This window comes from Tympanuchus pallidicinctus, unplaced genomic scaffold (genome assembly GCF_026119805.1).
Source record: "Tympanuchus pallidicinctus isolate F22 unplaced genomic scaffold, pur_lepc_1.0 scaffold9, whole genome shotgun sequence".
Taxonomy (NCBI): domain Eukaryota; kingdom Metazoa; phylum Chordata; class Aves; order Galliformes; family Phasianidae; genus Tympanuchus; species Tympanuchus pallidicinctus.
In genome coordinates this window covers 3,616,263-3,638,713 of record NW_026294813.1, presented here as the reverse complement: position 1 = coordinate 3,638,713, position 22,451 = coordinate 3,616,263, and the positions used below count along the sequence as shown (strand labels likewise).

The following is a 22,451-nucleotide window of genomic DNA, read 5'->3' as shown; positions in this document are numbered from 1 at the left end:
CCAGTGCCTTCTCCGGCCTTCACTGGGTATACCTGAGGAGTCAGAAACAAGTAACAGTGCTAGTAGGAACTTGACAAAATTAGGGGAAAAAAGAATCAGGTGAAAATTATGTGAGGGACGATTACAAAGTTTGGCTGCTGTGAAGCTTGTGTTTACTTTCTGCATGTTTTTAAAATCATCTGTGTTGAAATAAGGATTGAAGCTTTCCCAGCATGTATTTTTTTAAATTTATTCTCTCATCGACTTTGTGTATTACGACATAAGCACTCCTTTCCATGGTGACAGAATGTATCATCATGTATCATCGCCTACTTCAGACTGCGCCACAGGAAAGACAAGCAGAGATAGAATAACTGCCTTTCAAAAGTGAATTGATGTTTTCACGAAGGCCAATTTTTTGTGGGTCACACAGCAGATGACAGGGATGTGACATTAACACACTCACTCCCGAGCCTTGTCTCTCTGACCAAGCCGTGTCAGTTTCCTGCTCCCACCTTACCCAACATAAATCATTATGAAATTTTTATTTTCAGCAGCTCTGCCCGGTCCTCAAGGAATTTCTTTCATCAATTATATGGGAAAGCTGTCACAGATTTAGTGAATAGAGAAGACCACTGTAGCAAACATGGAAAAAAACATCGGTCATTTTAGTAGAACTGTTGATCTGTTCAGAAGCAATTTTTTGTGCATAATCTCCTGTGCTGATATTACAAATTCTGATTTGCTCCTGGAACACAACAGATGTTTTTAAGTTACTAAAGTCTGGGAGAGTTAATTAAAAAAAAAAAAAAAGACAAAGCATGCAGTAACCAGCACACAGTAACTCAACAACTGTAACACTGAGAACATGAAAACAAGCAAACAGTAATGAAATGGATTTTGTGTACTTTCAGACTCAATAGAGAGATAAACAAAACATACATTTGAATAGCAGAACATAGGTTGGATTTTTTCTTTTTATTTTTTGTGTTGAAGAAAAATGTAAATGCAGACTCATTTTAAAACAGAGAGTTTCTTTAAGTAATCATTTCACAGTTGGGAGTCTGTCATATACACAAAGATGTCCTGAAGGTTGAGCAGTTGTTACGAGAATGACATTTAGCTAATCTAAAACTATTTTAAATAACTGTGATAATAACGTGATATCCATAACAACTGGTAGGTGTTAGAAACCCTCTGGAAATGACTTGTTCAGTTTGACAGACATTTTACAAGATGTGCTTCACAACGTCACCCTCCTACAGCTGAGGAAAGGCATATGAGCCAGCTCCACTTGTGTGGCATGTCTGTGAGGAAAGACGGGAGGTGAAGGCAGGGACTCTGTGCAGAACACAAATGGAAGGAGAGGAGTAGTAAATAGAGGTGCAGTCTGTAATTCAGATTGCAGAGCGATGTTGTGTGTATGGCATAGGATCTAGAACTTAATTTAGTGAGAAGAAAATATAATGAGAAGAAAAATATTTAAGGACAGGAATGTATTAAATCAGCTACAATATCCAACAGTCAGGAGGGCAGTGTGCTGTTCTGAAGTCACTGATAGTCAGCAGGTGGGACAAAGGTTCATTTGGTTTGCTACTTTAATTTAAAATGAGCAGCCCTGTGCTCTGCAAACTTCCAGATAACACAGCTGATTCCATCTTCCAAAGCTTGTTCAAGATAACGATCCTTGCCTATTGCTTTCCTAGCCAGAGATAATTATAACAGTTAACTAATTGTGTTACTGGCTTTAAGATTTCATTACATATCGGCATTCAATCAGTAACATCCTTTTTGTCCATTAGTGATATGAGCTATTGCAGGGCACCGGAGTTTCTTTCAAGAAGTTGACTTCACTTTATTAGATAACATTAAAGAAAAAAATGCTGAGGTGGAGATGGTACATTAGAAACTGCATGGGATAGAAGTCAAGAGAAAGAAAAAGCTTTGGCTTTGGGTACATCAGTACATCAGAGAGAGGTGTAATGTGAACAAGAGAAGATGCCCATTGTAGCTGTAACAGGTGTATACACTTATATACTGTCATCTAGGCACATGGAACAAGTGAAAGCTGTACTTACATTTTAAAAACTAGGAGAAAGGAAAGCAAAGGAGAGAATGATAAAGGTAAGAAAGTAGTGAGGAAACACAAAATGTTAAGAGACTGGACTAAGTTGGAGCATATCACCCAATGTGGTCCAAATCTGACAGCAGCCAGAAGCAGAGATTTAAGGGAAATATATATACATATATATGAAAAGCAGATTGTACATGGAGCATTGCTTTCCCTTGTATACTTGCCACTTCCTAGTCAGTAGTTTAGGAATCTCGTGAGTCAGAGGCTGCATCTGAGCAATTAATACCTGACCAATACAAGCTCACAGCAGATTTCAGAATTTGTATACATATGAGGGTCTTCTACTTGGAAAATGCTGAGGATAATATACACTGTGATGTGTTTAAAAACATTACAGATGAATTAATTAAAGTTAAGTTTATCAAGAAAGGAAACTTCAAATTCCATCTTTGGCTTTATAGCCCTCATCACATGCTCTTCTTGAAGATGCATACATTCTGATGTTGAAGAGGGGTCAAATTTTCCCAAAGAGTTTACCTGAGTTTACCTGAGTTTACCAACATTATGACTTTCAGGGAACAAAGATTAGAAATAGAAATCAATTGAATGAAAATATTCTAGTTCTGGCTAATAACCTTATAGGAGTTAAAGTTAAAGCTCTTCTCTCAGTACTTCTTCCAGGACTTCAGGTCAGTTCTTGCTTAAAGTAATCCTAATTCATATGAAAAATTCTTTTTTATTATTAATGCTATCTTCTGAGGGCTGTGATCAAGCTCTGATTCTTTCACTGCATTTTCTACCATTATAAATTAAGTATCTTGTCTGAATTACATTATGCATCTTGTAGTATCAGAAGTTATGGTGAAACTCAGAGGAGGTAAAGCAGCAAGAAAATGGATCAGTATTTTTTTCTAAACAAAAGGAAACTGTTTGGAACAAGAGGGAGAAGGAAAAAAATGTGCAAACCTCTATTTTGGAATCTTTTTTTTTTTTGGCTGGTAAATACTTTGATGGTATTTTAGATCAGAATTTGTCAAAAGTTTGAGATGGGAATAGAAATATAACTCAGAACTGCATTTTAAGGCACAGATCCACGCAAGCGTAGAGACTTTTTAAAATGTTCCTTTCATATTCTGAAGCACTTGATATGCTTACATAATGCAAGTATTTCTGGGTGCACTTGGCACACTGAAACTAAAACTGATCGTTTCTCTCTGATAATCTGATATAAATGTTGACAGTGGCTTTTTCTTGGATGAAATAGAAGCCACACATCTGTGCTTTGAGAGGATTGTGCAGCAGGTCCTCCTGGACGCTGTGCTACATGCAAGATGATGAGGTGATCCAAGACAGCCAGTACAGCATCACCAAGGAGAGATTGTGCCTGACCAATCTGGTGTCCTTCTATGATGGAGTGATGGTATTTGTGGACAAAAGAAGAGCAACTGATGTCATGTACCTATATTTGTGCAAGGCTTTTGATGTGATTCCACTCCACATCCATATTTCTAAATTGGAGAGATATAAATTTGAAGGCTGGATTTCTTGGTGTATAAAAAATTGGTTGAATGATTGCAGCCAGAGAGTTGTGGTCCAAGGCTATATAGTTCCAGCTGAATACTGGTGATAAGTGGTTTCGCCAGGGGTCCATCATGAGACCAATGCTCTTTAACATCTTTAAACGTCTTTATTGCTGACGCAGGCAGTGAGATTGAGTGCACCCTCAGCAAGTTTGCTAATGACACCAAGATGAGTTGTGCTTGAGATGGTAGGACAGAAGGAAGGGGTGCCATTAAGGGTGACCAGGAAAGGCATGAAAAGGGCCCATGTGAAGCTAATGAAGTTCAAAAAGATCAAGTTCAATAAATTGAGATTGGGTCATAGGAATCCCAAATACATGGTACAGACAGAGCACTCCTTGAAAGCAGTCTCACAATGAAGGATTTTTGGGTTTTGGTGGATGAAAATCTTGATGCAAGCCAGGAATGTGTGTCTGCAGCCCAGGCCAGCTGCATCCTGAGCTGCGTCAAAAGAGGGGAGGACAGCGGGTCCAGGGAGGGGATTGTTCCTCTCTGCTCTGCCCTCATGAGAGCCTGTGTGGAGTTCTGCATCCAGGCCTGGTGTCCTTAGCAGAAGAAAGAATGTGGAGCTATTGGAACAAGTTCAGAAGAGGGTCATAAGGATGATCAGGAGGCTGGAGCACCTCTTCTGTGAAGACAGGCTGAGGGAGCTGGGCTTCTTCAGTCTGGAGAAGAAAAGGCTCCAGGAAGACGTTCCACTTCTTAAAAGTAATAATCAGAACTCAGTGAACATGGTCCTTAGTGACTTGCTGCAGTGAGTTTAAGCAGGGAGGGGGACTAGATGGCCTCTTTATGCCCTCTCAGCCTGTGACAAAAGTCGCAGTAAATCTCCTCAGAATTTACATTGATGTGTTTCTGTTACTTTTACAATACAGTTGTTACATGTAGCTCCCCCTGAGTTCATGTGAAGTTGAGGTAGCAGACTTAAAAAACATCCTGATGGCATTCCTGTCTTTCCTGCAACACATAGAAATGCTTCCGTAGTGTTGCTTTAGTAGTTTCATTTCATTTCCACTTTTGTTTTCTTATACAGTCTATCCTAGATTTCTGATGCTTTCCTTAGGCATTAGGGGGCAGGTTCTCAGACATAATTATTATTAGATCAGTTCCTAAGGTTGTGTTCAGACAATTGTTGACACCCACCTCTAGCTATGTTTTTATTAGAACGTCTGAATTTTTCCTAAATAATCAAGCTTTAACATGATTGTCTGCTTACTAAGGCACACGTGCAAACAAAAAAGGTCTGCTCCAAATTATTCTGGAAATCAAGAGAAAAAGAGAACAGGCTTATAAGTTCATGACAGCTGTATTAAGGACAGACATAATAGAAACCATGTGAACTGTTTAACTGAAGATGTTAAAGAAAGCACTGCTGACAGGCAGTATAGCTCAGCAGAAGCAGAACATGGCAACACTCAGCTCAACAAGGAAGAATTTTATAATCATGAATCAAAAACAAGGCAATGTTAGCGGACAGAGAAACAAACTAGGGCTCACCCAAGCCAGGTATCAAACATGCAACATATATGGAAAGCTTTGCCCTCCCCAGCTATGTTTACAATCGCTGCTGCTGAACTCCCTCTCTAACTGTGTGGCAGAGATAAATGCTGATCTCTGGAGATCTGAATTAAAAGCACTGCTCCTGTGTTCTTCCTCCATTACAGTTAAGTGTTCTGACAGCCAAATGAAAAGTTAGGGGTAAAAGTAAATGCTTCGGGAAGGTTGCACTGTGATAACAGGAGTATGACCTGTTGGAAGTATACTTGAGTATTAAAAAAAATGTGATGGCTGGTATGAAAACAAAATTGGGAATGTTTGGGGAAGGATGCTCAGATATGGACATAGAGTGAATTTGCTCTTTGCAGGCAAACAAGTGAGTGGCAAGTACGCAATAGTTTGCTCCTCTCCCAGAAGGCTAAGACTCACTGACACTGCTCTCACCACATTCAAAATGTCTCTAAGTTTACAACAAACCCTGTGCACCTAAAATAATGGAAAGACATTGAAAAACTAAGGCAATTTTCTATAGAACTGAGTTTCTGGATTCTCTTGTTGAGAATAAAATGTTTACTCAATTTAAGTAGCAAGAAGAAAAAGAAAACATTTAAATCAGATACCTTGAGTTCTAATAGGGAAATTTTTGAAAGCAAATAATGGAGAAGAATACATGAATACTTACTAAAACTAGGGTTCTCAAAATAGCTAACCTCCACAGCCTCAGTTTTCCTTTGTATCTTTGTCTTCGGAGCAGTGCATAGGCAATGCAGGCTTCAATAGACAAAGTGTTAATATGTCCCTTTACAGATCTGCCTTTCATAACTGTGGGCCAGATTCAGACAAGGGCAGACGTACATAAAATTTCATTTATCATTTAGTTCCCTGTGCAGAACAACAATTTTGGAAAACCTGAAAGTTCTATATCTGCAGTGACACAAAGTCATGCTATTTTGACAAAGTGGAAGGGGAGCTTAGCACCTTTCTTAAGAGCAGGCCTAAACAGCAGGCAGAAGTGGAGCACTCTTCCTTGTCCAAGTTCTGACAAAGATTGATCTCATAGGCATTAACAGAACGTCCTCAGAACACACTGACAATTTTGGGCTCCTGACAGAACACAGAGACAGCTACCACTTTCTTTTAAAGCAAAGCTGAAGTTGAGTTAACTTACTTTCATATCGCTTGCTCTTGTCTCAGAACAACACCCAGACTTCCAGGCTACTGCCAATAGAAATGGTAGGGGAAGGCAGGACAGACATCGTCTTCATCACTTGTTTATTTGCAGATAGGCAGGAACAGAGCCCTGTACCTTTTCCCTTGTAGAGTGACCTGAAACAGGTAACTGCAGGGCAAGGAGGGCACACTGCCATCACTTGCCCAGCTGAGATGATGCTCCATGGAGTGATGTGGTGCGGAGGCTTGACTCTACTTCTGCTTCAAGTGGTGCCAGTGTGGGTAAACACTGCAACCTATTTAAGGAAATGCCTTGGTAGTGATGTGAGTCTGCATTCTAGTCCTTGCTACTATGATTCTTCTGTCTTTTAGGCACATAAAACACAGCAAAGTGCAGAGGAGCAGAGTGCCAAGTGGTTTTTTAGCAGTTTGATTTTAACTCTTTACCTACTCAGAGCCTTGGTCTAGGACTGGAGCAGGCTGCAGGTTAAGGTTGGTTTGCTTTCCATTTTATGTGACTTCCACATTCAGCACTCCATTCTACAGGTTGGAACAAAATTCCAAAAAGTGAGATTCTGCCATATTTTAAGTTCTCCACTAGCACACTCACCTGTGTCATGCACATGCAGCATTCCACTACATCTAACTCAGGAGTAATGGAGCATCCAGCTGTCTATATGCTCTGTTTCATGATAATTAAATATTTGAAACCATTATCAAGGCATTAAGTCTCATCTGATCTTAGCATCAAATCAAGCATTCCTTAACCAGGAATCATTCAAGTACTGTCAATTAAATAATGTGCAAATTCATGTTTTAAAATTAAACATATACTGAAGTGTTCCCACTTTTATATCTACCTACTATCACCGAATGCTATTTCCTATTTGCAAATCTACATTTAGATTTTCTACATCATTTTTATCTATAGGAGAAAGAATACATTTTCTACTTACACATGAACAATTAATTCTGTGTAGTTCTTTCTTTCCCCTCCTTTGTTTTATTTTTTACCTCATAATTCTTTTCTTTATTATGAAAACTTTCTGGATGAACAACATTTCTTGCCTGTGGATTTGTCATGAGAACTCAAATGCTGTCATGTTGCAATCAAAACTGTTGAAGGAGCTGCCTTCTTGTAACAGAATAAAACAAGTTTGCATTTAGTGAATGAGCAAAGAAAAACAAGTGCTTCGTATCTCTGTCATGGTAGGAGTGATGGTTGCAAATGAACTGTTGGTAACTTTGCCATCATGGGGAATGGCTAAATGGCAGAATGCTAAAATATGCACTGTTTATACAGCAACCTCCAATTACTTCCACAAGTTCTGGGCGTTTAATTTATCTGCAGACCTACCAAAACAGTGTACATATGGCCTTGCTATTCATTTCGCATCTTTCAATTGGAAATTACTAGTGCATCTGTGCAACAGTTAATGCAGAATACTGGATGCCCAAGGAAGACTTTGCAGAGGCATCTCCAAGCAGAAATTGTCATTTCAGAGTGGCAAAAATATAATACCGATTTGCAAAGTGAAATAGAGACTGAAGCAGGATTAAAAAATTTGAAGTGAAAAAAATACGAAGCTCCTTATGCTATAATACTGCTTCCTGAACACATTTTAGCAACAGATGGTTTTAAAAAAAAATCTCCTTATATAAATTTAAACCTTCTAGGAAGCTTTTTTTTCTTTTTTTCTTTTTTTTTTGACACATTCAGGCTTTCTCAGTCTCTCAGCTGTGATTTTTGACTTAACTGCTTGTACAGATTGGCTCTGTAAAATACTTCTATTATACTACAATTTCTCTTTGAAATGAAAGACTTTTATTTGTATTCAGAGCACTTCTAGAAGCACTTGATGTATACAGAATCTCAAATGTTACCTTACTCTGAGCAGCTTGGTAATAATCTGCTTGATGGACTGGATTTCTTTCAGTTTACACTGCTTCCAGTGCATCAGTCATATTGTGGAGCTAATAAAATATTTTCTCTTTGTTCTCAATGGCCCTTGGACTTTTTTTTTTTTTTTTTTTTTTTTTAGGAAATATGGAAACACTGAAATTTGTGTTACAAATAGATAACATAACGTAAGTTATCCAGGCCATACAAGTGCTTTGTAGAATGTAGAAAAAAATTATTTTTTAAATTTATATTCAAAGTAGTTACTAGAGATGGAGAAAAAGGAGAATAGAAGTGTCGTAATTCAAAGCAGTCATCTGGCTTCGTGTCCTGTGGATGGACAACAGCAGATGGCATCACTTGCCTGAGGTAGAGTTCCTTCTAACCCCATATGGTAGTGGTTTATTATGACTTAGATCTTACAGCACCAAATACCCAAAGCACTGTGTTCATTTTCAAGCCTATCTGGGAGATTTCACCCATTTGGGAAAATGCGATTGGCATCTGCACTAATCAGAAACAAAAATCATAAACCTCAAGAGATACTTGTTTTAATTGTTGTCAAAGGTTCAAGCAATCCCCAACTATTAAGTGAGTGTAGGAATGAATTCTTAGTATTTAAGTTTTGCAGACTTTTGAAAGATAAAGTTTATAATGCTTCATAATGAGTAGCAAGTCATTAAGGAACATTTTAAAGACATTAACATTAACATTAAGGAACTTTCAAAGCTTCAAATCAGAGGAAGAATCCACAGACATCATGAGTTTCAACTATCTAGATGACTAGATCTTATTGGTCTCTCCAACCTTAATGATTCTATGATTCTGAAGTTGTAAGAGTCCATATGGTGGTAGATTTGGTTTGAGCCTGTTGGCTGGTACAGACCTGTCTGTGCTCTCACTACTGTTCTATTACAGAAACTAATCTGAGAATAACTTGCAGATGCTGACAAGGCTTAATTGAAATTTCTTTGGAAAACAAAAAAATTTCTGCCCATTCAGCTGATCTGACTGTGTCCTTTTAGGTTATCACAGATGTTTTCTGGAAAGTCTGTGCTATAGTCTGGATTTATGTATTATATAGAGTGTCTGCTATTTAATTTGAGATAGTGAGACATTGAGTCGAATTGTTGGTCCAGATCATACTAGAGTTAGGCAAGGCTGACTTGTGAGCTCACCTAAAGATTGCTTTTATCTAACTCAATACTGCTCCTCCTCAGTGAGGTGCCTGATAAAAAGGTAAACATTAGGACAACACTTTTTCACTTTCCATGTTCACCTACATTCCTTCACTACAGAATCCTCAGCCCATTCCCTAAAAGGTGTATGGCAAAGGATGAGAGCTACTGGATTATAAGCATTGCAGAACAGTTCTTTCTCTGCAGCTTCTTTCTCTTCCCACTTTTCCTTTTCTCCAGTTTGGGCTCCTCCAAGGGCTGCAATCCTATTAGAAAAATCTGCAGCAGTGTGAGCTCTGCCCTGGTGGCAGTTCCTGCAGAAACATCCATCTGCTCTATCATGGAATCCTCCATGGAGTGCAGGATACATTTGCTCTGGTGGAGTCCTCTCCGCAGGCTGTAGGAATGTCTGTTCTGCCATAGACAACCTCCTCCTTCTGCTTTCTCTGACCTTGATGTTCTTTTGTTTCTCACTCTTTTTCTTCTCTCCTATCTCTCTGTGGTGTGTTCTGCCCCATTTGAAGCAAGTTTTCAAGGAGGTACTACACACGTGACTGATGGGCTCAGCAATGTCCTGCAGTGGAACTGTTGTGATGCTGGCTGGGCTTGACTGTGTCCCATACAGAATAGCCCATTATCATCACCCACATAAGCCAACCTGCAGCCCCCAAAATCTTGTCACTTCTGTCTAATACAGCTGATCTTACCTACGCAAGGATACAGTGGAGTAACTTTGAATAAAATTTCATATAATAGTGCTGCTTTGCTTAAGTTCAAGAAGTTCTATTGAATGATCATTAACAGTTTGTCTCCAGGTGGAAAAGTTTGGATAGACCTGTGATAATTTACTTCTCATTGATATCCAAGTTGACTTGATAGCAGCCTTTCAGTGTATAAAGAGGAGCTACAGGAAAGAAGGGAACGGATTCTTTAGCAGGATCTGTGGTGATAGGACAAGAGGAAATGTTTTCAGACTTAAAGAGGGTCGTGCATATTTAGGTTGAATATAAGGAAAAAGTCTTTTAGAGTGAGAGTGGTGAGGCACTGGGAGAGGTTGCCCAGTGATGTGTTGCAAATTCCTGGAGACTTTCAAGGCCAGCCTGTGGGTGTCCCTGTTCATTGCAGTGGAGTTGGTCTAGATGACTTCCAAAGATCCCTTCCAGCTTTTAAAGATTCCAGAATTCTACTTAGACAACAAAATTCACTCTGAAAGAATACTGAATCACTGAATTCCTCCATGTAGAGGAATTTAGCCCTGCAGAGAAGGACGCAGGAGTCCTGGTGGAGTCCTGAACATGAGCCAGCAGTGTGCTCTTGCAGCTCAGAAGGCCAATGGTATCCTGGGCTCTGTCAGAAGAGGGGTGGCAAGCAGGGGCATGGAGGTGATTGTTCCTCTATCAGCCCTCAAGAGGTTTCCTCTGTAGTACTACATCCAGACCAGCGGCTCCCAGTACAGGAAAGATTTGGAGCTGATGGAGGGCCATGAAAAGGGCTGGGACACTTCCCCTGTGAAGACAGGCTGAGGGAGCTGGGCTTGTTCAGCCTGGTGAAGAGAAGGCTGTGACAAGACCTCATTTCAGTCTTCCAGTATCTAAGAGGGGATTATAAAAAGGAGGGGAATCAACTTTTTACAAGGGTACACAGTGATAGGATGAGGAAGAATGGTTTTGAGGTCAAGAAGAGAAGGTTTAGATTAGATGTCGGGGGAAATTAATCACAGAGAGAGAACTAAGGTGTTGGAACAGGCTGCCCAGAGAGATTGTGGATATCCCATCTCTGCAGGCATTCAAGGCCAGGTTGGATGGAGCCCTGGATAGTACAAGATCTGGAGGTTGGTGGCCCTGTTTGTGGCAGGAGGATTGGAACATGATAATCCTTAAGGTCCCTTCCAACCCAAGCCATTCTGTGATTCTGTAATTCTATGTGGAAAAAATGGCACCCATTAACATTCACTGATGTTTGTTGAATGCCCCTGGAGACCAACACTGAATATGAGAACAGTGAGGTGGTCGATGGTGCATTTCAGCAGTGTGACAGTGACAGTGGGTCACGTCCATCGGTGAACATTTTTATGAGTGCAGCATTTTGGCTTTTCTTCAGCTCTGGTGAAAATGCACAACTAGCGGTGGTGACTATGTTATAGAATAGTGTTTTGTAGCTGAAAATTTGCTTTAAACAATAGTGTTATTATGCTCTTTGTATTAGTTGGAGTTTCCAGGGAAATAAATAGTAAATAACCTACATACATGGAGAGTTCTTAACAAGCATTTGATACATACTTGTTCTCTTGCTAACATAAAGTCAGTGATGTGCAAAAATCATAATCTTAAAGAGCAATGCTTAAATTCATTTTAAAGGCAAAGTTGCTGAATCTGTGGTAATAATTTCATACAGTGAATTTTCAAAAGAATTTTAGAATTTCAAGTAGAAAAAAAAAAAGAAGTAGAAGACTTCAAAAAAAATAAATAACTTTCAATTTTTCCATGGGGAATATTTTGAAGTGAGAGGGTGAACCACATAGACCAGAGCATTCATGGCTGTTGGTGTATAAGATAATTTCTATGGAAGTCAGAAAGTTTCTCTTGAATTAATTTTTTAAAAAAGGATATTTCCTACTGATACTGTTCTGGCTAAACTACTTGGGCTTAGAAACATCTAAACTTCTGTACATTTTGGAGCTAGAAATGTCTTTGATGTGACATAAAGCACTGAGTCTTTGCTTTACTTGTACTACCATATAACCAGAACAAATCCCACAGATTTTCACTTTTCCAGCTAGCCAAGATCTGACCACGTATCTTCTTTCACTGAAAAAGCAATTAAGGGAGTTCTTGCTTCAAAACAACCATTTAATAAAAACAACATATCAACTATTTATAGGTGTACTAGCAAGAGCTAGCCTTGTCCTCCCTCTGATTGGCTGAGGTGCTGTGCAGTGCTTGCATCACATTATTGCAGCACATTAGTAGAACAAAAAAACAACATATGATACTGAAACTGACAGCAATGTGCATGAAATACATGTATTTCAGAAGAAAAAAAATAACAACCCCAGCAGACGGGAGGAACATAAAGAAGAGTGTTTTCTCAAAATCTGCACAAAGGCAAACGCGCTCGATTGACTTTTCTACTTATATTCAAAAGCATGAATGGCTGTGTTATAAGCAAGTAAATGACATGCTTAAGACCGAAAAGCAGAGGCAGGTTCACTTGCACCTGAATTATAATCAGAAGGGCCTCTGGCTTCTTGCCCTCAGTATCCAAAGAAATTAAGCATTTCTTCTCTGCGGCATTTGTCACACCTCTTGTTCCAGAAGAACCGTGATCTCTGAGGTTGATCTTATGGCATTTTTTGCAGCTGCTCTGTATTTGTAAGCTGCAGTGTCTATGATGCTAAATTAGAAGGCAGTCTATGCTCTCTATCCAGGAATATTTGTGGAAAATGATTTCGCATAACTTACTTCCCGTACCCATAGTTTTATGGAAGTACATGTGGGCCATCAGGCAGATGCCATCAATTCATTTTCACTTCTGATTTGCCAAAGGCTTGTTTTCTTTTAAGTGATGTGATACAACCAGAATGCGTGTTGCTTGTTGTAGATGCAGATAGCTCATCTCACTGCACTCTTCCACTACTGTTGCTGCTCATTAAAATGACGCTCTGCCTGGTAGTTAAGCATGTCCTTTGTCGACATGCTTTCCCTTTCCCAAAAGGTACATCAGATGCTTTTGATAATTTAGCTTTTTTTCTTTGTTTTAACAGATAATGCATTCACGTGCATTTTTAAATGTTGTTGACATTCCTACCAGTACAGTACTTCTCTGCAGCATGCCACATGCTCTGCTGTGTGACTAAAGGCTTGAAGTTAAATTCGGATTTAGAGCAGAAGCTCTGTTTGGTTCTAGCAGCCTTAAATTTTACTAATTTCAAAGGAACTGCGAATGCTGTGCATCAGCAGCAATTCAGAAAAGCTTGAAAGTGTTTTCCAATTCTAATAAATGTTTTGGCTGTAGAGTAAAATCGTCTGTCAAACATTTTGAAAACAAAAAAATAAAATGTTTCTTTGGAGTTGAAAACAGAAAGAATTTTCATTCTTCACCTTTTTCTCTACCTTCCCTCCCTTTGAGGAGAAACCTTTCAAATATGTGTTCTTGTACCTTAAAATGCTTGCTCAGTGGCGCATTCACCTTTCCTACAAGCGGTAGGAAATATAACGGTTGGCATGAGAGCTCCCTCTGGAGGTTTTACTTTAATATCAGCTTAGGAAAACAAACATTCCACTTCTTCACAGTGACTTCACAAGCACATTCAGCTGAATAGCTTTACCGAAGTATGAAAGCCAGGGTTTGATTGGAAGAAAAACATCAATTTTGCCAGTGGTCAAAATGTAAAAGAAATATAACAATATCATGCATCTATTTCCGTTATATTTACAAAACGATGCTTGTAATTTGAATAGTAACCTAACGAGCCACATAAATGAAGGTACTGGTTTGTAAACAAACGAATTAGCATTTCCTTTTTTTCCTTTTAATGCTTGTTGGTACCAGAGCTGTCAGATTGCAGAGGTGTGGCTATCATAATAACTTGAATTTCTCAGAGTTCTGTGCTACGGCATCCTGGTGGTATTGCATTCATGTGATAACTGAGAAATTCCCGGAGTTTTCTGAGACAATCAGCAGGTTTTTGTACATCTAGTCAGTAATCCAACAGACCTCAGAAAGGGAAGTATGGCTGTTTAGAGTGATAAGGTAGCCATATTGCTTTCCTTCATACAGAGCCTTTATTATTAGGAAGAATTCCACCCCTCCCCTCCGCCCCAAAAAGGAGCAACTAGCTTTCTGTGAAAGAACCGGTGCTCTAGTTCCATCTAAAAATTAAAGACAACAGTTTTCTAGAGAAGACTGGGTTGGAGTGAAGCCTGCTTAGTTATTAAACTATAGGCCTTATAGCCTATAAGCCTATAAGCCTATAAGCTTATACGTGCCTTACCCTACATGCAAAATACTTTCTTGGGCAGATTTCCAAGACAGGTGTGTTGGAACTTCACCGACAAGTCAACAGACTGTCTCTGGGCAGAAGCTTTCCATATGGTTTCCTTTGGTTCCTCCCCACAGGAGCCATTCCCTCTGTTGATCCTGGCAGGGAGCATTGCTACCCTCTCAGGGAAAGTAGTTCCAGAAAGCCACAGCCTGTGCAAATGCAGTGTAAAGGCTATCAGTACCTGTTTGTCTTACCTGAGAATACGGGGAGAAGCCAACACTTTCCGTTGTGTGCACAGGAAGTGAGCATAATTCCTGTTCTTGTGACAGCTGTGCTTGGTGCCAGTGGTGAGGCTTCTGGCTCGTGGACAGGTGCTCAGTGCTGCGCAAGTTCTTGCACAGATATTGTGCTATTATGAGATTTCTTTTGAACATTTAAGTGGTCTTCATCAAGAAACCAGCCTGACCGACTGACACTGAAGAGGGAGTAATAGTGAGTTTTGGGGTAATAGTACAGTTTTGTATGGAAATGCCAACGTATGTAAATTCCAGTTGGCATCTGTATTCATCTATACCCAGTATTCTAAAAATTATGTCCCCTGTTCAACATTTCTCACAACTTGAACATAGAGGAGTAGAAGATTACTGAGGTGAAATTGATGATAGTTTAGAAGGCCATTTTAAGCTCACAACACAAAACATATATCAGGGATTATAAAAGAAATCTTTATGTGAGTTGGCGTCTGAGCATGTGGCTTTCAGAGTTGAAAATGAGGCTTACATCCATGCAAAGGAGAAAATAGTTGGGTTGGGAATGAATGGAACGCTTATGATCAGCACTGCAGCTGAACGCTTATTAACCAGTTTGAGACTGTTAGTGAGGGCAGTGGCCTAGAAATATTTTAGAATATTTTTCTCGGGTTTCACTCCTGTTCCTCTGATTTGCAAGTGGGAGAAGGATTTTGCCAGCAGTTTGATTACAGGCGCTCCATGCTCTTGAAAAAAAAAAAAAAAAGAAGGGATCTGAAAATGAGGGGTGCTTCAAGTTTGTATGCTTATGCTATTCAGAAATTTGAGTTTACAGAAGAATATTTCAAATGTACAACAACAAAATGACAATCAAAATGCCTATTAACATGTCTCCCAATTACTGTTACAGCTCATCTGTAAACAGGAAGCCACTGATAAAGTCAAACTGATTTACAAGCCAATCTTCTTGTATATAATTGCTAGTTTCTTAGTGTGCACAACTGAAAATTCTGCCAGTAAGGCTGAAGACGTTTTAAAGAAAAGCGGCAACCATTTGTGATTCAGAGGAATTCATAGCAGTATAAGAGACATGCTGTATTCTTATCCATATGCTCAAGCCCTCAATCTCATGCCCAGTGATAAGGGTAAATCCAAACGTTCTTTGAACACCTCCAGGGTCGGTGACTCCACCACCTCCCTCGGCAGCCCATTCCAGTGCCTGACCACTCTTTCAGAGAAGCAGTATTTCCTTACATCCAGCCTGAGTCTCCCCTGGCGCAGCTTGAAGCCATTCCCTCTGGTCCTATCACCAGTTACACGAGAGAAGATGCCACCCCCAGCTCACTACAGCCTCCCTTCAGGAAGTTATAGAGAGCAGTAAGGTCTCCCCTGAGCCTCCTCTTCTCCAGGCTGAACAACCCCAGCTCCTTCAGCCTCTCCTCATAAGCTCTGAGCTCCAGACCCCTCACAGCTTTGTCGCCCTTCTTTGAACCCGCTCCAGGGCCCCACTGTCTTTTTTGCAGTGAGGGGCCAAAGTCTTGTAATTTTCCATACTTCTGGTAGTGATAATCTTGTGATTAAAGAATACTTGTTTTCAGAAGAAATAGGTGGGTTTTGGTTCCATCAGATAAGAGAGAAGAGTGTGTTTGTTGACCTGTGTCTACTTACGAAAGTGCTTTTGTCACTGAACGGAAAAAGGTCCTCGTTGACACTTGTGGTGGCTTTATTTTGCATAGGTTCCACTTCACACAGAGAACATTATGAGGAAATGCCCTGCAGGTGGAACACGCAAATCAATGCCTCGCTTGTCCATTACTAGTTGTTTAAGTGCTCATGTCTAGCGTTGAAAATCCTTCTCAGAAAGATAAGTTTAGGCATTCAGGAAATTCAGACACTTGAACACGCTTCTCTTTGTATTTTGCCTCTCAAGGGGTTCAGTTATTAGGGGAAATGAGCAGTATTTTGAGCAGCTAAATTTTGGATCTGGATGTTGATTATGGCAAGTACGTGGAACTCCACATGCTTTGTAACCCCATTACCGGTAAGGGCAGCTCAAAGGAAATTACTGTATTCCAATAATTCCATGTGATGGGGAGAAAAAATTGCATACGAACCTAAGGCAGCGAATCCATGGTGCTGAACTGGAAAACAGTGTTCAGTGCACATTTAAGCAAACTGCAGAACAAATCAAAATAATAAAAACCTCCACAAGAAGGCCATTTATTATCTAATATGCATTGTATTCTTCCTAGTTGTCGGAGAAATGAAAACAAGAACATATATCCTAAAGTTTAAAAAGTTAACACATTATTCTGGAGGAAGAAGACACTGTGTGTTCTGCTTTTGCAGTGTTTTGCTAGATGTTTGGGCTATAACTGGTTAGGTGAATTCTAAGAAGTTGCATGTACTCCTCAGACTGCATCTGACATCAAACATCAAAATCCTACTCTAACGTGAGATTCATCCAGATATGTGGCAACTCTTTCCAGGAAATGCCTATTGGGAGGCATCAACGCAAAAGAAAGCACTAGCTACTGGACTTGAATATGCTAGTGTTGTTCAGAAATGACTGCGTTCTTCAGAAGAGTCACCCCTGATTTACATTCAAACCAATTGAACTTAAATCTGAGCTATATGTGTTTTATCTTCTTTGGTCAATAAGAGCAGTATAGTTACAGTAGAAACTGCTCTTGCCATCTGCCCCTTGGAAAAGAATGGCTGTTAAGTGTATGGTTGTTGAATATGCAGAGAGCTGCCCATTTCTCATCAGCTAAGTGATTACAGATGAAATGAGTGCCATTCATTTAATATGTATGTTGCTTAAAAATGAAAGAAACGGCAAACACAACTGCAGAGGCTGTTGAAATGTAACCTTGTTAAACCAGTAAAAGTACTATGCTTTACTGCAAGATAAAAAGTAGTATGAAATATTGTAATATACCTAGCAGACCTTCTAAATGGGTAAGGAGTCTCCAATTAGAAAAGCAGTTTTGAAGAATTACGTAGTTTATCTCAGGGGTACATTTATCTTTGCGTACATTTATGCGTGTTGTATTGCTGCTGCTTCTAAGCATCATTTTCAGTTTCAGAATTAGCATTCTGAACTACTGTTTATGCAGTCTCTGAAAACACTCACATTCATATCCTTTGAAAATAATGTGAGATTGGAACAAGAATGCATTGCTAGTAAATACGTATATTTTTCATAGGCAGTGAAGGACTTGACTCTGAATGAACAAAAAATAGTGTCAGGTAGTGAATTTTTCAGGAAAAATATTCGGGGACTTAAGATCACCAAGTACTTTCAGAGCTGGAGTCACTAACAATAGGAGGAAATATTAGAGCAGTCATCTGAAAATATATCTTCAAAGTATTGGTGGGGAGGGATTGCTTTCCTGTTCTGCTTCAATAGTTTCATTCTGTATCAACACAAAGAGGCCAAAAGCACGACCGCACATATGGCTCAATTTTTCAGCAAATACAGATATCAGATTAGATGCAGAACATTGGATGTGACTGAAAGGAATTGCTCGTATTACAGTCTATCCAAAGAAAGCAAAGCCCCTTGGCTGGGCAGGTTTATTATCAAGTAAACGGTCCCGAAGCAACACAATGCACAGTAACTGCAAGGTGTGCTCATTGTTTCCTACATTTCTGATGAGTTCTGCTTGTAACAGACCAGGAAGTGGGACCCATCTTTGTCCCTTTCCACTAAGCCCATGGGATTCCTTTTTGATTCTCAGTCTTTTCCAGCCTCTTTGCTTTTTTTCTTTCCGGTTTGGCTGCATCTTTTGCTCGAGTAAGCATTCCTCAGCGAGCTGACCACTACTGTGATTCTTAACAATTTTCGTTAGCGTGTACAAACATCAGTAGTCTTCTTGGATAGGCTGAGGAAGTGCAGAAATTCTTTCTGGCCAGTTCTTGAAACCTTCACAATCGCATTTGATTTCTGATGTCACTGGAATAGACAGTAATTCTTGAGGAATACCACGTGGTTTCTCTCTCATTATAGGAAGGTTAGGGCAAGTCCTTGAATAAAATATTCCTTAAACCATTCTCTCTTCTTCTGCCTGCTGAGCCAAAGGCATAGAATTAATTTAAGGCCCATCTTAGATTGGCTCTTTCTGTTTTCCAACCCCAGAATATAGGTGAGCATTTTCTTTCTTAGTGTCACTGAAATCGGTGGCATATGGAGCATTATTTCTCGGCCTTGTATGGTTTCCTTTGTTAGAAAGAATCACGAATGTCAAATACAGGAGTCAACATGTTTTAGTATTCATTTGAAGAGAGCTACTGTAAAACTGTATCTGCACAAACTGATAGGATTGTCCTAAAAAAAGTTCTAAGACTGCTAAGATCTCCAGATTCATTTCCTGACAAGAGATCCGGACTTAACATTTTAACTGGATCGTGTATCTCAGTATAAACTTCAATCTCTTTCTGAAGTCAGAAAGAACCTATTTTACTAGTCTAGGTAGACCTTTCCTGATGTATGTCTCAAAGTCTCTGGTCTAGATTGATGTCAACAAATTATTTTAACGTAGGAGCCCAGTCCAGCATTGCTGCAACTAACATGCGAGTTGCTTTAGTTCCCATGAGGAAATCTGCGAGTATAATTTTATCTTGTGTTCAGGAGCATTTTTTGAAGTACCAGTTTAATCACAGGAAATTAAATCAGTGTAAAGAATGCCAGCATTCTTTTTACTGTGAAAGCATCAATTATCATTCCACGATGTCTGACGGTGAAATGCCTAAAATCATGTCTCTTCCATCTTACTGCTTACTGCCGTCTTGAAAGTGCTGTTGGGATGGGCGTTGAAACCTTATTTCTCATGTTATAACTGGGTGGATGACTTCTTTAGCACTCGCAGAAACAAGTGCAGCATTCTCAGCTCACAAAAGTGAAATTTGATGTCCAATTTTACAGCTGTGTTTGAGAATTGTATCCTGAAGCTGGGTAAATTATTTTCATAGTGCCCAAAGCAATTAGTTGGAGGAATGAGATCACAGATTCTGTTTTCAGAATTGTCAGTATGGATAAACCTTAAAAGACAGCTTTTATGAAACAAATCCCTAACTTTCCATTCTCCTCACAAAGTAGTAGCAGTACTTGGCTGATATTATAAACATGGCATGAAAGAAAATTCAGGCAGAAACTGTCAAACGTAATGGGCTACAATTGATTAGTTTCTGATTGGGATTCTACTTGTGCCTGATCCAGCATGTGTAATCTCAACTGTGACTGTGAAAATGGCTCTGCAGTTTCCTTGTGCGGCTGCATCAGGATCAAGGGTAACTGAAACTGGATGGCAAAAAAGTATTTAGGTAGTACCAGAAAATATTCCCTAAAAAGGAAAAAGGAAATATTTCCTCAAAAGAGGAAGAAAGGAATCGCTCACTTATTTGATAGTAAGTACCTTGTACGAAAATCAAGAAAATAAGGACCACGCAGTCTTAGCAAAGACAATCCGGTTCAGATATTTTATGTGCAGGGCTTTATAGAGCTAAAGAATTCATGGAATCACAGAGTGGCTTGTGTTCAAAGGGACCCTAAAATCATTTAGTTCCCACCCTCACACCATGGGCAGGTGCACCTCCCATGGTGTCTTATTGCCAGAAAGTTTTAAACACAGTTCAGCAGAAACTGCTTTTCTCCTCATATATTTGGTAGTTTATGAAGGAGATTATGGTATGCTTACTTACAGCAGTAGAGAGGTGGATTTGATGCCCCTTAGGTTCTTCCAGTCTTGCACCTAACAAAAATTTTCTCCTTTTTTATTGCAGCCCAGAAGACGGTGAAATTCATCCTGAAATCTGTAGGCTGTATATCCAGTTGCAGTGTTGCTTAGAAATGTACACAACAGAAATGCTCAAGTCCATATGTCTGCTAGGATCCCTGCAGTTCCATCGGAAAGGTATTAAACTGCACAATTACACAGGCACTGATTTAAACACATGAACAGTTTGTCAGGAAAAGTTTGGGTATTTGTGAAAGACAAAGCACCAGAGTGTAAAGGAAGCTATACCACTGAAGCCTGTTAGATTTTTCCATTTCATTATCATCATGCAGTGAATCTTGTCACGCTTAGTAATTACAAGGGAAAGAATCAAGAAGTTTGGCCTGCAACATGCGCTGCCCAATCATTTAATGTAACTCTTAATCAAGCAAAAGATTTCTTTTCTGTTGTTTTTTCCAATGTAAGTTTATCGTGTTCCATTATTTTGATTTTAGCACAGAAATAGTTTCATTCCCAAGGGTAAATTTTGGGAAAACTGCTAGTATATTCCTAAGCAAAATACATTTTAACAGACCTCTGAGAGTGCCTTACGAGCATCGTTAAGGCTTGGCAGATCCAAGAGAGTACAGAGTTAAAGCTTGTCTTCTGGGTCAGATGCAGTGAAGATTGTTCCCTGTGGAAAAATGCAGCCAAAAAGAAGTCAGTGGTACGCCTCCAATAACTACCACCTGGACGGATGTATCCCCCAGCCCTGATGTTAGATGTTGTCTAATGAAGCCATTACCCTTGCCATTTACTTTACGTTTAATTCAAGTGCTCCGGTGTCTCAGGGAATGCTACAGGGACAGGATTTGCTTCTCCAACTCTGACAGAGAAAGTGCGAGAGCATGCCGAGGACTTGTAGCGATGATGAAGTTCACCTCGCGTTTTGTCCTAACGAGCAAATACTGTCATACTCTCAAGCATTTGGGATGACTCTGAAGTGTCATTTCTCAAGTGGACTTCCCAGGAATTGTATAAGGTGATTTCTGACAGAGCTGACTGGTGCTGTGTTTCCAGCAGTGTGATGTCAGTATGCTGGCTGCTTTAGCCGCATTTGCCTTTCAGGCTAAATCTGCCAGAGTTCTGCCATATAAACCCTGATTCTCAACTGCTTTTCTTTTTTGCATTCAGTATGTATTTTGCTTTTTTTATTGGTTGGCCCACCTGGAAGAAGCTGCTGATGAGCAAATGTCATAGAATCATAGAACCACAGAATCGTGGAATGGCTTGGGTTGGATGGGACCTCAAGGGCCATCAAGATCCAAACCCTCGCCGCAGGCAGGGCCACCAACTTCCACTTTTAATACTGGACCAGGCTGCCCTGGGCCCCATCCAAGCTGACCTCGAACACCTCCAGAGACAGGGCAGGAGGGCTAAAGGCTAGGGGCTAAAAAAGTCAGCGTGCGCTGGAGTGTAAAGCTGTTGTGAAAAATATGCATTACACGGCAAGGAAACAGAATGTTCCTCATTTTTCCCTAACAAGGAACTCTGAGCTTGCAAATAATTAACTTGAAGAGTTCTCTAAATTAAGCAGAATGATTCTGATCAAACTGGTATGAAATTTTTTAGTCATATAGGAAATAAGCAATTCAGTCAACAGAAACTGATTACTTTAAGCATAATGACCATGCTGACCATATTGAAAGGAAAATGGAGAAATGGAGATGATTTACTGAACAGGCCACTCAATAGCTTGGGGATTATGTCTGGTCTCCTTGTAAGTACTTTTTTCCCAGATAATATCCCAGCAGAATTCACCACGTAAATATCTCGTGCTGTTGATAGCATTTCGCTTTTTTTACCTCTTCACCTGTTCATTTGTTCACCAGTTTTTCACTGAGTGATGATACGAAAACAGGCATTTGTTTCTCTTGCCCACAAGGAGTACCACAGTGAACACTTCTGACACGTGCTAACTTCACTTAATTCTTAAAAGCACATCTGTTGTTATTCTGTGCACCTGATTTCTTGCTGGAGGCAATTTTTGAAGCCAATACTTTCTACTTGGATGTAATATTTTCCATTTTCTTGTGCATTAATCTGTTGGATAAGTAGTTTGTT

The 22,451-nt window shown here is 39.7% G+C and overlaps 1 protein-coding gene across 1 annotated transcript in view; it reads left to right on the top strand.

The window, feature by feature from the left end:
- Positions 1-22,451, top strand: part of RGS7BP (regulator of G protein signaling 7 binding protein) — a 38,100-nt gene that overhangs the window by 3,424 nt on the left and 12,225 nt on the right. Inside the window, exon 3 of the mRNA XM_052670476.1 lies at positions 20,395-20,525. Coding sequence (XP_052526436.1) covers positions 20,395-20,525 — 131 coding nt within the window. The remainder of the gene's footprint in view (positions 1-20,394; positions 20,526-22,451) is intronic.